Source organism: Melanotaenia boesemani, chromosome 2 (assembly GCF_017639745.1).
Source record: "Melanotaenia boesemani isolate fMelBoe1 chromosome 2, fMelBoe1.pri, whole genome shotgun sequence".
In the NCBI taxonomy this organism is placed as follows: Eukaryota; Metazoa; Chordata; class Actinopteri; order Atheriniformes; family Melanotaeniidae; genus Melanotaenia; species Melanotaenia boesemani.
Window position 1 is genome coordinate 11,189,220 of NC_055683.1, and position 16,695 is coordinate 11,205,914.

General features: G+C 40.5%; 1 protein-coding gene across 3 annotated transcripts; it reads right to left on the reverse strand.

The window, feature by feature from the left end:
- Positions 1-383: 383 nt before the first annotated feature.
- On the reverse strand, positions 384-16,695 carry LOC121654585. Of its 3 annotated transcripts, none has more exons than XM_042008797.1 (9): positions 16,578-16,695; positions 11,803-11,880; positions 9,681-9,773; positions 9,409-9,597; positions 9,127-9,267; positions 7,150-7,278; positions 1,865-1,914; positions 1,640-1,792; positions 384-1,568 (listed from the first exon to the last, which is right to left on the reverse strand). In XM_042008797.1, exons 3-9 carry the CDS (start codon positions 9,728-9,730, stop codon positions 1,525-1,527), a joined length of 756 nt encoding a protein of 251 aa, XP_041864731.1. In that variant the 5' UTR covers positions 9,731-9,773; positions 11,803-11,880; positions 16,578-16,695; the 3' UTR covers positions 384-1,524. The 3 variants fall into 3 exon arrangements, with proteins under 3 accessions (XP_041864731.1, XP_041864736.1, XP_041864742.1); XM_042008802.1 differs by having other exon boundaries at positions 11,803-11,876; positions 16,578-16,651; XM_042008808.1 differs by lacking the exon at positions 11,803-11,880 and having other exon boundaries at positions 16,578-16,672.

Sequence of the window (16,695 nt, forward strand, 5' to 3'; positions counted from 1 at the left end):
AAGCAACCAAAGTGGGCCAGAGGGCAGGGAGCCCCTGAACGCCACATCACCGGACAATCAAACACACCTACACGTCATCCATTTTGTCCATCCATACCAACACTAAGATACATTCACCCTACACCAGTGTTCAAAATGGATGCACACACACATACACACACACACACTAGCTGCTGTTGTGTTAATTTCTGTTCATGGTTTTACAGTTTTTCGTCCCACAGGGGCCCTATAGTAGGGAGGAGTAAAAGTGCCACAATAAAATAATTTAATACATCATTAATTAATTACTTAAATGTGTCAATAAATAACTAAAATAATAATTAAATACATTAATATTTTATTAAATGTATTATTAAGTCGTTAAAATACAAAAGAATGTATGTAAAAACATATATAATTATCTTACTATTTAGTTAATTATTTCATGGTCCTGTGTTGCAAAGCATCATGAATTTATTTTATCTCTCAGCCTAGTCCGTCAAACTCAGTGGGCGGGGCTAATGCTAGTCCAGTTTGAACCATTGCTTTGGTCTGTAACTGAGAGGCTGGAGAGATATGATGGACGATTTTTGCCATAATTATTTTAAAAAAGTTTTCATACAATTTAAACATACAAAATCAAACACAAGGTGCCTATAGAAGCCATTATTGAGCAATGCAACCTGCTATACATATTCATCTTAAATAATAAAAATGACAATCAACAAAATTTAAGGAGTATAAGTAGACTAGTACGTATATATTTGTATATATATATATATATATATATGTCGAAGCAGAAACTACAGAGTCTGCATAACTCAGTCATTGATGCTGTCCTCCTTTAAATCCAAATCTTTCACATAATCAATAAAGGGGTTCCAGATATATTCAAAAAGTTCCTGTTTGACTTTTGATACATACGTAATCTTCACTAGTGGCAGAGCAGACAACATCTGCCGAATCCAGTGGGTGCTGCTTGGTCTGGAAGTATTTTCCAAAACAAAGCTATACATCTTTTGGCATTAAACTGAGGTCTATAAATGTTCGTTCATTTTTAGTATAGTTGTGTTTCTCTGGATATAGACGTCTCGAACCATTACTAGTCCCTTGGCTTTCCACAACTTAAATATTGTGTCTGCTCTGCCCGGTGAAAAAGCCTGGTTGCCCCATAATGGACTAAACTGGGAGAGGCATTGTGGCTCTTTCTAAAACTTTTTTACTTCACTCCATACTTTTATCATATTTTTGAGAATTGGATTTTTGGTCTGTCTCAGTAGATTTCTTATTGTGTTTGAATAGATATAAGAGCGAAGAGGTAAATGTAATCCTTGAGTTTCCATTTTTATCCAGTGTGGTGAATGATTAGTATAAAAAACCATAATAGACCTTAGCTGTGTAGCCCAATAATACAACTTAATGTCTAGTTGACTTCCACGTTCATAAGGCAAGTACAGTCTGACACGGTCGGAGACCGTAGTACCAGGAACCGGACCCAAATGCAGTAACACTCGGAGAGATGAGGTAAGATGCAAACAATATTTATTACAGTGATTGTGAGTGGCAAGGTCCAGGTCCGGTGGGTCTTTCTGTGAAGAGACTGAGGATTAGTGTGGGTCTGACAAAGAGCCTGATGATATCTGTTGTGGCTGCGGCTTACTGAAGTCCAGAGAAAGGCTAGAGCTGGAGGGGGTAACCGGGAGGTGGTGAGAGTGTTCGGTTGCAGGCAGGGCGAGCAGGCAGGCAGTCGGCTTGGCAAGCAGTTGGTTAATATCCTGGGTGCTGTGGTTTTCCAGGGGATCGAGATCTAGAGCTGAGGAATACAGATATTAAAGAGAGTCTTCACTGAGAACAAGACACAAGACTTGGGAAATGGCCTGGTTACCACGCAGTAAAGTGTGACAATCTGGCGAAGACTGGAGCTCCTGCTTGCCCCTAAATAGCAGGGAGTAGAGTTAGATAATGAGCCTGCTGATGTGAGACAGGTGGCAGCAATTGTGGCTCCAGACTCCGCCCTCAGTCCCCATGGTAACCTGCTCACCCTGACCTGCAAACTCAGACACACACCAAAACATGACACAGTCAGGACAAACGAAGTCTTGGCCGTCTGTTATTTCAAATAAAACTTGAAACATCTTTTTCATTGGATGGAAAAAACCAAGAGGAGGTGGTAAGGGAATGTTCTGAAATAAATAAAGTACTTTTGGCAAAATGTTCATTTTTAAAACGTTAATTCTCCCAATTATAGTTACCGGTAGTGACATCCATCTATCAACTGAGTTTTGTACTTCTGTCAATAATAGGTTATAGTTTGTCTCAACAATTTTTGCTAAATCAGGTAAAATCTGTATTCCCAAATACTCAAATTGCGTCACACATTGAACTGCATAACATCAGGGATTGGGTTTTCCCTTTCATGGTCATTAAACAATAAGATAGAAGACTTGTTCTTATTAAGCTTGTTACCTGAAATCTCACTAAATGATTTAGTTACTTCCAGAATGGTCTGTACTGATTTAACTAGGTTTGAAATGAATAAGATCACATCATCAGCAAATAGGGAAACCCTATGTTTGGTTGATCCTACACTGATCCCACTGAGTTGGGGGTGAGAGCGTATTGCAATCGCAAGAGGTTCTATTGCCAATGTGAATAATAACAGTGAGAGTGGGCAGCCATGACAGCAGCCACGGTTTATCGTTATTGGTCTAGAAATATTTCTCTTAGTAATAATTTCAGCAGAGGGATTGCTATATAATACTTTGACCCATTTAATAAAATTATTTCCACATCCAAATTTTTCTAATACCTGGAAAAGATATGGCCAATTAACCCTATCAAAGGCCTTTTCGGCACCTTCTTTTTTTTTTTTTTTTAACCTGTCCTGTCCAGCATCATAGCAGCAAAATGATGACCTGGTTGCTGTATCGTGCTAAACAAATTTGCTCTGCCAAGGGGAGGCCTATGGGTACCGCCATCCCCAGCCACCCCCCATCACCTCCCACCCAGATGCGGCCGACGGGGCATCCCCCAAGATCAGCAGCCCCTCATCAGCGCAGCCGCCCCAGTTTCCGGCCCCCAGGGCAACCACCTCCCCTACCCGCCCCTGGCGGCACCCTGAGGAAGAGGGGTGTGAGGTGTCCCCATTGTCCTCCTCCTCCTCCCCGCTCATGACTGTTTGTAGTGAGTGTGCTTTTTGCAAGTAAAACTGGGGAGCAGTGACCATATTGTGCTGGGAGCAAGGTCATGTTAGTAGTCCCGCCCTCCATCCACCACATGACACGCCCCCCAGAAGTTGTTTGTGTGTTATGTTGGTGTTTTGATGTCTAAGTGTAATTTAAACCGAGAGGCGAGTCACCACAGGGTGCAGCTAAGGAAGCCACTTGCCCCCCCGGCTAACATATCCAATAAAGGGGCTAGAGGTTTGTCTATGAATCTCTTGTACAAATCTACAGGAATGCCGTCAGGCCCTGCTCTTTTTCCAGATTTCATGTTATCAATGGCTTGTCCAGTTTCTTTAGAAAATTTGTGAATCTAAGTTTACACAGTTTTCTTCTGGAATAATGGGTAGCCTATATCTATTTTATTTAAAAAGATTTTTATATCATCCAATGAAGTTGTTTGTGTGGTGTATAATTCTTTGTAATAATCCTTAAAGGCTTTGTTGATTTCTAATGGGTCTACGAGAGTCTGCTAATTTGATATAATTGAGGTGATTGGCGATTTAGCTTCTAGCTGTTTTATTTGCCATGCCTGCAATTTGCCTGCCTTATCACACTGTTCGTAAAAGGTCTGTTTCAAACGTAGAAGACTTGAGGCAGCCCTAAAAGCAGAGTGTTTATCATATTAAGCTCTCAACATTAATTCTTTCTCCAACTGTGAATTATTATCATTATTATTATGTATTGTTGTTTGAAGAGTTTTTATTTTGTTTTCCAACTTTAACCTAATTTCCTGTACCTTTTTTTATTTAGAACCTATATAGCTGAAGATATGATATGATATGTTCTACATTTGGTCCATAAACATTTGTTATGTTAAGTGTTTCTGACAACAAAGAACCTTGAAGTATTACCTTCCTCTTTTGTCTTTAATAATATTTTTAATTTGAAGTGGAACTGACTCATGAATTAATGTCATAATCCCTCTGGCTTGGGATGTAAACAATGCCAAATACACAGTCCCCCTCCACCTCCTCTTTACTCTTATATTGTCATTGATAGGATGAGTTTCCTGCAAAAGTACAATTTTAGCATCCATTTCCTTTAATTTATTCATAACCTGTTTTAATTCTTTGAAGACGTTGCAAACCCCTGCAGTTCCATCCATCCATCCATCCATTTTCTGGCGCTTATTCGGGGTTGGGTCACGGGGGCAGCTGCCTAAGCAGGGAAACCCAGACTTCTCTCTCCCCGGCCACATTTACCAGCTCATCCGGAGGGATCCCGAGAGTATCTAAACCAACATGGAGTAATAACGCCACACAGTGTGCTGGAATGTGTTCACCAGCTTTGCATCAATCCATTATTAAACCAATCAGGCGTCAGGACCCGCCCACTGACTTTGATGGACTAGGTTAACATAAAATAAATTCATGATGCTCTGCAGCACAGGACCATGAATAATTAAATAGTGAATAATTATATATGTTTTTACATACATTAATCAATATTTTAATTAATTAATGATACATGTAATAACACATTAATGTATTTAATGATCATTTTAATTAATGAATGAATCATTTAAGGAAGTATTTAATGATATATTAAAGCAATTCATTGTGTTACTTTACCTCTTCCATAGTTTAATCTTGACACTGGTTAGATATCTGAACCTGATCCATCTGGCTGTGTTACGACCAGCAGATGTTACAGCTGTCACCAGCAAACCTCAGCTGATAAATCATATAAAATAAATGCAAACAAAAGGCTATCTAACTGAAACGGGCTAAAGTTTTGCATCAACATCTTAATTTAATTTCCTCCTCAACATGATCCGAAACAGCTGACCTTGGAACGCTTCCCACTCCCTTCCACTTCCAGACAACTCAAACTTTCTCTAAAACGTTCGGTACAATACATTTAAATAAATGAGGAAAGACTTTGCAAACAAATGGCCGTTAAGAGAGCTTTGGGAGAGCGTTAGGAGAGACTTTGTACCGAAGGACTGTTCAGCCGTCTGCAGCCTCATTTTAACCCAGAGGACTTTAACAGGACTGGACAGTCCACTGGTTTAAAGGAAGGAGGGATACCATCCATTTTTAATTTTACTGACCATCTCTGCAAAGTTAGTGTCATGACAAGTTCTCATGTAATCATCATATTTCCCTAACACAACGGAGTCCCCTCTAGATGATAATAAAATGCATTATTAGACATGGTTAATTTTGGATGAACCCTTCAGTTCTTGTATAAATGTCTGGTCTTTTTCTCTATTTTATTCTCTTTGATGTGTTAAAAAAAAATGTGTTTTATATTGGTGATGTGTTCTTTGGTGTCTTTATCAGGTTCATTACTTGTTGGGCTTCACATCAGAGGTAAATTTATTTTGGTCAATTTTAATTTAGTCAATCCTTATTTTTGAATGAGTGTTTTTTTTTTATGCATTCCTTGATTTTTTATTTATTTATATTTTATATTATTCATACTATAAATATAACTCCATTTGGCATCACCATTATTTCTCTGATTATAGTAGAAAAAATTCAGTATGCATGTGGGTGTTTCTCTAAGTATGTCTAAGTGTATGATATAAAATAATAAAAACAATAATAAAAAATAATCCGTTGTATGATAAATATGTGTAACATTTCTAATAAACCAAACAGATTAAAAATCATATCAAAATTGAGCGAGTTATGGTGATTTTAATCATTGATAGACCTCTGCCTCCGACTAATGCAGGTAGTAGACAAGGCCCAAGATGGCGGCCGCGTTTACGCATCGTTGCAATGGACAGCAGCGTCAGAGACGACATCTACGTGCATATATCTATGACGCGATATGGAACAGTGACGTGACATCCACGCTTTGATTCAGATCACGGAACATTGTTTTGCATCAAATGTTCCACGTCAGTTTCCGTACGGACCGGAACACCGTTTCTATCTCGCCATCACTACTGTTTGGCTTTGAGTTTAGATTTTGGTTTATTGACTGAAAGTCATGTTTTCTGTTTGTTGGTAAGACTTAAAGCCTATTTTGCTTTTCCTTTAGTTATATTTTGTTAGTTTATTGGTAAAAGTAGAATGTGTTGGGCTAGTTTAGGTTTGTAGTAATTTTGGTTAAATTTTAGATGTTTGAGCTGCTTCACCTTTTGTTAATAGGAGATTAGTTGGCCAGTTTATGTTGACCCTTTTGTTTATTTTCGGTTTACTGGTTTGTTTTAAGTTGAGTTTAGAAGATTGCTGTTATATTGGGATTTTTATTTAAGCAGCTTCGCTACCCCCAAAACGTGATTCACCGCCATTGTTTTTAGTATGGTTCCTCATTTCCACTTGACACAATAAAATCTGTTAACTCCCGGCTTTACATCTGTCCACATTTCTCTTTTTTTTTTTTTTTTTTTGTTACTGGGTCGTAACAAGGAGCGCTGGATTTAAAATCATCACAGGAGACAGCAACTTCAAACACAACTGGCATATGATAAGAAATTGCATCATCACAGATCTCCACGTTAGACACAGATAAACCATATGAGAAGACCAGGTCTAATGTGTGTCCATGTTCATGTGTGGGACCAGACACACGCTGCACCAGATTAAGAGTCAATAAGGCTTAAAAAGTCCTTCATCAACAGCCTTTCATGACAACACACATGAATAATAGAATCCCCAAGGAAAAATTACATGGTCATACTTTGGTACAATTTTAGCCATAAGATCAGAAAAGTCTTTCACAAAGTCCTTCATGTATTTGCGTGGTCAGTAAACTGCATAACAGTGTACAGCACTGGGTCGGAGCAACCACCTTAAATAAATACTGGTCTGACTGGGTTTAAGGATCAAACTGCAGCTGTTTGCTGGTTGAACCATCTGATCCAACTCGTCTTAACATTTGAGCCCATCTGAATGTCGTGATTCTCAGAAACTGTAGAAGCAAAAAGATTCACAACACAAATAAAACCTGATTCTGAGAGTTTTACATATTAATACTGACAACTACTTACTGTCTGTTAGATACACGACTTCGATGGAAATCAATTACATCTCCCTTTGACTGGTTGCTCTTCATGGACACAAAGCTGGATACAGGTCCAGGTTTAGGTCCAGGTCCACATTCTAGCTTCTGAAGGAACCTGATAGAAAAGCAGAAATATTATTAAATCTCAGAGTTCAGCCTAAAACCCATCAGAGACCTGCTGAAGTTCATAACAGATGTTTTCAGAGGAGCTCATGTCTGATAATTTGGCCTAGTTGGTTGATTGATCAACTGACTAAGATTTACAGTCGCAGAAAGATTTAAATTCATCAGAAGTTGCATTTAACCAATCCCAATTAAAATCTCCTGCCATTCAAAGCTCATTATATTTTAATTTAGAAAGAAGATGCTTTAAGAATGATAAAGCTTCCTTGGAGGCAGATCGAGGTTTCTAACAACCAACTACAGTTATAGAGAAGGATTTGGCTATTTCCACATTCAAGGCCAAAATCTCCATTTGCTTGAAAATATACTCAGACAAACAATTGAGGCATCAAATCTTGATTTAACATAAATGGCTACACCACCACCTTTTGTAAGCCTGTTAGTACGATAAATATTGTATCCAGTTATATTAATGTCATCATTTATAACAGGTTTTGTCAGTAACGTCTCAGAGATTATCACAATGTCACACAGTACATCTGTTGATCTAACCCAAACTTTGACTATGTCCATCTAGGTTAATAAACTGTGCACATTAAGATGAACAATTTTAAGACTGGACACTAATTTAAAATCAGCAGGACTCTGGATACATTGCAGCTCAGGTCCAGGGTTAGGTTGCACATTTCCAGATAGAAGTAAGAGTAAGACGATCATCAGTCATTGAGGCAGTCCCTTTGTAAGTAGAAGCCAGGCAATGCCTTTCATTGAGTGAGACAGTGAGACCAAATAAAACATGAACATTTTGAAGCTTAACTAATTCCTTTTGCATATGTATCTGTAGTTGCTCAAACAAATTAATGCCACTATAGTAACCATCCCTTAAATACAGCACATTGTTAAGGGTACTCACCCAGGAATTGTGGTTTGCTGTCATATCCCAGACCAGCAGTAAACATACTGTATTAAAGTAATAAAAAAGGCCACAGTCTTCCACTTACAGCACATCAGCAGATAATTTTGATTAAAAAAAATCAAACTGATCTAGTGTGGTAGGCTCAGGCCTGTTAGCTCTGGCTCCAGGGGGATGTAACTGGGACAGACTTTTCAGCCCAGACTCCCAGCTGATACAACAGGCTTAGGCCTTGCAGCCCAGGCCTTAGGCGGAGATAGCAGGCTCAGGCCTGCTTGACCATGGTTCCAGGAGAATGTAACAGGCTTAAGGCTCTGGTCCCAGATCCAGAAGGAGGTAGCAGGCTCAGGCCTGTTAGCTCAAGTTTCAGGAAGAGGTAGCTGGTTCGGGTCTATTAGTCCAACTCAGAGGTAATAGTGAAGCATTCTTTAGACTCACTAAAAGTCCACAATCCTATTATGGATTTTAAAAACATTCCCATAAATCATTAAAAAGGCAGTTTTAAAATATATAAATGCAGTAAAATCCATTAAAAACAGCCTAAACCAGAGAGAGACACTGAGCAGACAAAACACATGCTGCCATCTTAGATTATGTAGAAATTTCCCTTCACATCTTCTCCTGAAAGCTGCAGCAGATCTCAGCTGATGAAGCTGATGTGTCTCTGCTTTGATCGTTGGCTTACGGACCAGGAGGAGACAAAACTGAAAGACTTTGGTGACACAGCTGATCTGAGGAAGCTGCTCAGCTGTTTTCAGGGAAGAGAGCCACCAGATGTGTGGCAGCTTCCACAGCTAATGATCTCTGAACTGACTGGACTTTCTCCAGCTGATGAAGACCTTGGAGCTGAACTTTAATCTGCTGCATCACAGACAGCTGCAGCTGCAAAGACTGTGTGAATACATTTTAATACTGACAACTACTTACTGTCTGTCATGTCCAGGACTTTGATGGAAATCAACAGAACGTTTTTTCGATTGGTCGCTCTTCATGGAAACACAGCTGGGTTTAAGTTCAGTTGTAACTTCATGCCAAGGTCCAGATCCATGTTCTAGCCTTTGAACCATCCTGATAGAAAAGCAGAAATGTTGTTAAATCTCAGAGTTCAGCCTAAAATCCATCGGAGACCTGCTGAAGTTCAAAACAATTGTTTTCAGAAGAGCTCATGTCTGATGAAGAGGAGCTGAATGTTGACTGACAACTACTTACTGCTTGACAGATCCATGATTTTGTTGGAAATCAATTAAATCATCTCTTGACTGGGCGCTCTTTATGGACACACAGCTGGGTTTAGGTTCACCTTTAGGTTTAACTTCATGTCCAGGTCCAGATATGAGTCTAGGTATAGGTTTTGGTCTGGGTCTGGGTCTTGGTCTAAGTCCAGGTCCAGGTTGGTTCCTGTGAATCCAGATGTTTGGTGATGTGAGTTGTGATCTCTGACATGGAGAAGAGTCATGGACAGTTAGAGATGGACATCTCACCTCTGAGTGGTTTTAGATGGAGGGACTCCCTCCTCTCTGTCCTGATCCATGATGTCGGATTCACATCAGCTCACACACACTTTCTACCTTCACCTGCAGAGGAAATACACATCATTCATCTGAACATCAACTGAAATCCTCCTTTCCATCATCTGCTGCTCCTCCTCTGATTGGCTCTGAGTTTCTGCTTCATATCAGAGTCAGATGGATGCAGTCAGACAGCAGTGAGGAAGAGGAAGCTGCCTTCAGCTGCTGGACTTCTATCAGCAGGAAGTTTTACTCCCCAGTTACAACCACTCGTCTGTTCTTAATCAGCAGATTCAACATGGATTTAAATTAAAGTTCCACCAAACATCTCTTTTCATTTCTGACCAACATGTTGAACATTTTTCAGAAAACTGACGTTTTGTTTGTAAAATGTTTGGAATAAATTCCAGAGATGAAGCTGATTTTTTGTGATGAACAGCATTTAGTTAAAAACCCTTTCAGATATTTAGTTTACCCACATGTGTGAGCAGTCAGTAGATTTTCTGCTGATCAGCAGATAAATGGACTGATTCTCACAGCTTTAAATGAGCTGCAGAGTAAAGTTCATGTAAACATGATGGAGGTCAACACCTTGTTGTTGGTAAGACTGACTTTTATGTACTAAACTAAAACCTGGAGGACAGTAGCCCTCAAGGGTCAGAGTCTGTGATCCCTGATCTGCAGATGGTAATGTCATCCACAGACTGAAAGAATTAGGAGGAATCTCTGTAAGCATGGGACAAGGCTGGATACTGGTGATTTCTGCATTAAAAGAAGACATGATTCTCTACTGGAAACTACTGCATGGACTCAGGAAGACTTTCAGAAACCACGGTCTGTGAACACAGTTCACCCTGAAATCCACAAATGCAGTTTAAAGCATCATCATGCAGAGAAGAAGCCAGATGTGAACAGGATCCAAAACCAGCTTCTTCCATCTTCTCTGGACCAAAGCTCATTTACAATGGTCTGAGGCAAAGTGGAAACATGGATGAAGATGTGAACTAGTTTGTGGAAAGCATGGACGGCGTGTCCTGCAGACTAAAGAGGAGAGGGAGCATCCAGCTTGTTATCAGTGGACAGGTGAAAAGCTGCATCTCTGATGGGATGGGGCTGCATTAGTGCCTATGGCGTGGGCAGCTTCCACATCTGTGAAGCTCCATCAATGTTGAAAAGTACATGGGGGTTTTAGAGCAACATCTGCTCCCATCCAGACAACGTCTCTTTCAGGGAAAGCCTTGCAGATTTCAGCAAGACGTTGCTGAACCACATCCTGCATCCATCACAGCAGCATGGCTTCACAGGAGAAGAGTCCGGCTGCTGAACTGGCCTGCCTGCAGTCCAGACCTTTCACCAGTACACAACATCTGGAGCATCATGGATGGATTATACACTGTGCTGAACATCACCCTGGAACTACTTTTTACACCATGCTGAACATCACCCTGGAACTACTTTTTACACCATGCTGAACGTCACCCTGGAACTACTTTTTACACCATGCTGAACATCACCCTGGAACTACTTTTTACACCATGCTGAACGTCACCCTGGACCTACTTTTTACACCTTGCTGAACATCACCCTGGAACTACTTTTTCCAGACGTGTTGCTGCATCAGATTTACTATCACCACATGGTGAAATGTCTCAGTTTCATCATCTGACATGTTGTTTATCTTCTACTGGGAATAAAATGTGACCTGATGAGGTTGATAAATCAGTGAATTCTGGTTTTCCACACTTTTACACAGAGTCCCAACGTTGTTGTAACTGGAGCTGTTTATGTGAAACAAGGTGGAGGTGGATTATAATCCAGGAAATAATGTTGCAACAACTTAACTTAAAACCTGAAAAACCTGCCTGACTGTTTTTACTGTGAACACGAAGAGAAAGTCAGAGTTCAAGTTGTTCTGTAGAGCCACATTCCCGCCTCATTACACATCAACAAAACCACAGTTTGATCCTCAGAGAAATAACGATCTGATCATCATGTAGATTTGTCTTCAAACAGCAGAGATCAAAGTTGGAGCTGAAATCAGAAGTGAACACGTTCTCCAAACATTCCAGAAACAAAGAGGAAAGTTCACACTTACAGTTTGTTCAGAGAAGAAGAAGAAGAATCTCCACTGATACACAGGTGAGCCGCTTCCTGGAATGAGTCTCATTTCTACCTGTGATGGAGGGAGGACAGGTAGGAGGAGGACAGGTAAGAGGAGCAACATCAGACCATCCTCCTCCTCTTTACATTTTACAGCCTTACAGAAACATGGCTGACATGTTTTAGTCAGTTTAATCCTAAAGTGTCAGATTTTTCTCATCAGTCTTGTTTTCATCTGGAAATCCACACATCACATGTCTGGTTCTTCCTCCTGTCAGTCCCAGTCTCTTCATTTCCCACATCATTTAACTCATCTCATATGAAAGTAGAATGTGATCAGATTGGTAATTGATCTTTGGGGGGGGTGTGGGGAGGAGGGATCACAGTTTGATCCAGACACCTGTACAGCCACATTGGCTCTACTCCACCACTTCTTCCTTCTGGATCAGTTCCAGCAGGAAGTGATGTAATCAGCAGATTGGGTACATCTGGTGGATGTGTGGTTCGGTTCAGGCAGCCATGTTCTCCTGCCTCTTCTTCTGGATGATGGATCAGCTGACTGGGAAATGTGGAAAATATCCTTCTATGTGAGTGTGTTCAGAGGATGAAGAGGGAAACGAAGTTACAGTTTTTACCACCATTCCCTGAAACCTCCACCATTTTCTCACAAATACAAACCCAACAAATTCAAACTACGTTCACAAAAGCCCGACTTTACCATGAAAACACACAATCACCTGGAAACCAGTTCAGAGCCAAACAATGATGGTGGAGATGTTCCACCTGTATGCTCTGAACCAACAGGTGGTCTGATCACATCATCACATATGTGTGTGTTCAGGTGGAAGTTGTGTGTAAAAAAATAATCCCATTTATAAAGTACTTTTCATACATCAACACAAAGTGTTTCCATGACAAAGTATATACTTTCTCTTTCTCTCACACGCTAAGCACATAGAGCATGACAGGGGGACATCTTACATCAGCTGAATTCCTCTTGCTGCTTGGACATCCTGCCCACAGGTTTCTTCAGAAAGGTCTCAAAGACTCTGGAGACAGATCTGTTACAGATTATGAACTGGTCTTTAAAGGGGCCCCGTTGTGCTATCTGGACTTTTTTTGAGTTTTCTACAGTGATATAGTGCTAAATACTCATCTGATTACACTCATCCAGGAACAGCAACAGTTCCTGTCTCAAGCTGCATGTCATATAACTCAGATGGGCCCCCACCAAAGTTCTCATATCTCCAACCGCGAGTGTGAAGCCCTGAGTCAGACCTTCCAGTCATTCTAAGCCAGGGAGTTGCACCTTGTCTAAGAGGGGGAAGTTTGTCTTGCATCTGTTGTAAATCTGCAAATTTCCAGGGTTTATATACCGGAGGTTTTCTGAGGTCAGTGCTGGCTTGGATGAGGGGAGCCTCAAAACGTGGGTTGCTTTTCATCATTGATCTGGTGGTCATTATGTGGGAGGATGGAGAGGTTTTCTGTTATCATTGTACCTGTTATGACCATGTCTCTTTCTTCACCTTCAGTATGTCTATACTTTTGATTTTTTCATTCCTCTGACCTTCTCTTGTTTAAAGCTGAGAACTTATGGAGAGACTCCTGATGCTCTCTGTGTTGCTCCTGCAGGATCTGTAGCATGGTATGGAAAAGTTGTTCAGTCTGCAGAGCTGTCTGTTCTAACACAGCAATGCCATGCACCGTTTCCTGAGCTCTCTGTTTCAACTGTTGCTATTCACCAAAAAATGGGCCACATATCTGGAAAAACTATAACATACCAGGAGTTCCAGCATGTGTTCTGTGGGAAGCAGGGAAGACGGTAATACAAGAAAAAGAAATCTCTCTTTTATATCACATTTTTAAAAAGGAAAACTCAGAAATGTTAGAATTAGAAGTAAGAATTTAATTATTCGAGAATGTCTGCTGTGTTTTTGCAAATGAACAAATCATGAACCAAATAAGGAAGGCTAGTCTTGAATTAAATTAAATAATCTATAAGATAACAGAGTTTCTGCTACAGAGATTGGAGGAGTTTGAACATAGTAATAAATCTGGAAGATTTTTAGTTAACTAAATAAAAACAAAAAATCTACTATTTCATCTGTTAAAGATCAGCTAGTAATATCATGCATGAATGTTAGGAAAAAACTCTCAATGAACGACAGACTCTCAGATCAGGGAGAAGACGCAGCTGTTTACTGCAGCTAGGAGTTCACACAGAGTTTGAACACACAGGTTGACAATGTTGAACTGGCTTCCAGTCCAGGACACTTTCCTAAATGTTATCTCTCATCCTTTGGTGCAGGACCCCAAGAGTGAGGTTTCACGTTGACCGACCACAGCAGGAGGGAAATAAAGTGCTTTGATGTGTTTTTACAACTGTACACAATCTCAGAGGAGCCCTTAAAGTAACACAGAGTCTTGTGAAAACAGTTCTGGTCACTTCATTAAATGACTAGCTGTGTCTCTATCTCATCAATACAAGATTTTCCATCAATGACCCAGCTACAATAAACACCTTTAGAGATTTCTATAAATCTCTATATACATCCCAACTAGATTCCCTAGTGATATCCACCATTTCCTTATCAATATAAATCTTCCAGAATTACAGCAGGAACAAGTTGTGACTTTCGGGGTTCCTGGTTGCTGCCTGGGGCAGGGAACGGTTCGGTCTGCTGGCTTGTGATTTCCTGGTTTCCTGTGTTACTGTACTTTTGAGGGGAGAGGGGGGTACATGTATCTGGTGGAACCCAATAAATGTGTTTGTGTGTGTGTGTGTGTGTGTGTGTGTGTGTGTGTGTGTGTGTGTGTGTGTGCGTGTGTGTGTGTGTTGGCATCTGTGTTAAACGCTGGTGTAGGGTGAATGTATCTGGATGTTGGTATGGATGGACAAACTGGATGAAGTGGAGGTGTGTGTGGTTGTCTGGTGATGTGGCGTTCTGGGGCTACCTGCCTTCTGGCCCACTTGGACTGCTTCCTTAGAGTTGGGTCAGGGGGAGGGGAGCCTGGGGGCTGGATGAGATTAGGGGTATGGATCGGGACTGGATGGATTGGGTGGAGTGGGATGTTTCTCTGTTTAGCATTGATAGCAGTTGTGGTTTGTTTTCTACCTTTTTCTATTCTCTATACTCATCCTATTTCTCCTCTATCCACCTTTTTTCATCTGCTGTTTCTCCAGTCCGGTCCAGCCGTTATAAGCAAAAACATATTTTAACATAATAATGAAAGGACAAAATAATCTGTGAACAGACAGGAGAAAGCGACCAGAAGGAGAAGTTGTTTTACCTCAGACAAATGAAGGCTGGGTTAGAAAAAGGTCACGCAGAGACTGACGCAGCTGGAATAAATTTTACTGCTTTCACCAACAAACAGGAAACTGTTTTTCATCTGTATTCTGCTAATTTTCTTCCTCAGTGCTATAGAATGATAGGAGTGCTACAAAAACTAAATACATTTGGAAAAGAAGGAAACAATTGAGGAAACAGAAAAAAAATTGATACATAAAAAGCTTTCTGATTATTTTCACATAATTTCACTTTATTTTTATGCTTTTCTTTTCTATATTATTTCCCCTTTACACAGTAATCTTCTAATTTATCCATTAAAATTGGCTAAATTCACAATAGTCACTCAGATAACTGGAAATTGAAAAAATAATAAAAATGTTCTAATTTATAATTTAGTCAAATAAGACTTTTGCTTTTGAATTTAGAAAAATTAAGAACAAATAAAACTGTTATGGACAGATTAGAGCCCTCTGCTGATGGGCAGTGGGCCAGTTGTCAACATCTGGAAATGTCTTTTTAAAGGAAAACAAAGCTGACAACCATCAGGAGTTCCTAAAAAGTAACCAAACAAACAAAAAATAAATAAAAAACAAAACAAACATGTTTCACAACAACCAGAAACACACAAACCTTAACCGAAGCATCTCTTGGTGTATAAACCCACTGGACACCTTAGTGAGTGCGTCAGCATGCAGAGGATGAGGAAGGAGGAGGGATCAGAGATGAGTGTGATCCTGCAGATGTGACCACGCCTCTACGGAGGATAGAGGCAGACTAGAGCGGCCCAGAGACCCGGGTCATTAGCAGCAGTCCTGGAGCACCAACCCAAACCCCCCACCATGAAGACCACCCCCCAGAGGGTGGCAGAGGAAGCCCCACGCCCCACTTTTCCAGCTACACACCCCTTCCTCCCCTCACCCCATTCCCTTATTTCCTGGTTTATTTTCCAGATTTATTGTTTTGTGCCACTCCTATCATTCCATACAGCACCAGCTGAACCACAAACAAACAACAAGAGTACTAGTGAAAAGCCAAACAGCTGATCAGGGATCATTGTTCCAAAACTCTCTTTCTCTCCAGATTCTCCAGTGGGAGGTTAATCCTCCCTCTCTGGTGGCTGCAGGTGTTATTATCTTGTTTAACAGGGATGTAGGGCTGCACGGTGGTGTGTTGGTTTCACCGCAGCTTCAGAACAGGAAGGTTGTCCTGGTTCAACCAGGCTGCATGTCAGGGGCAACATACAACCGTATAAAACTCTACAGAGTCACATTTTAAACAAATATCCCAGTTCAAGCACTGAAACTGATGTCTCATAAACTAACACGTGAATACATCACATCTCTCTTTTTTTCCTGCTTCATATTCTCTCATTCTGTTTCAAAGTTTCTTTCTGCAGGGATCAATAAAGTTTCTGTCATTCTGATCATTTTATTTGCTGTTAAAGCAATAAAAGAAGCTGGAAATGAGAAAGACTCACAGCAAACGCTGACGGACTCAGTCCTGCTTTTCCTCAGAGATTGAAGAGTTTGGTGAGTGGATCTGCAGAGCTCTGCCAGATGGAGGACTTCATTACATCTCTGCTGCAGATACTAACT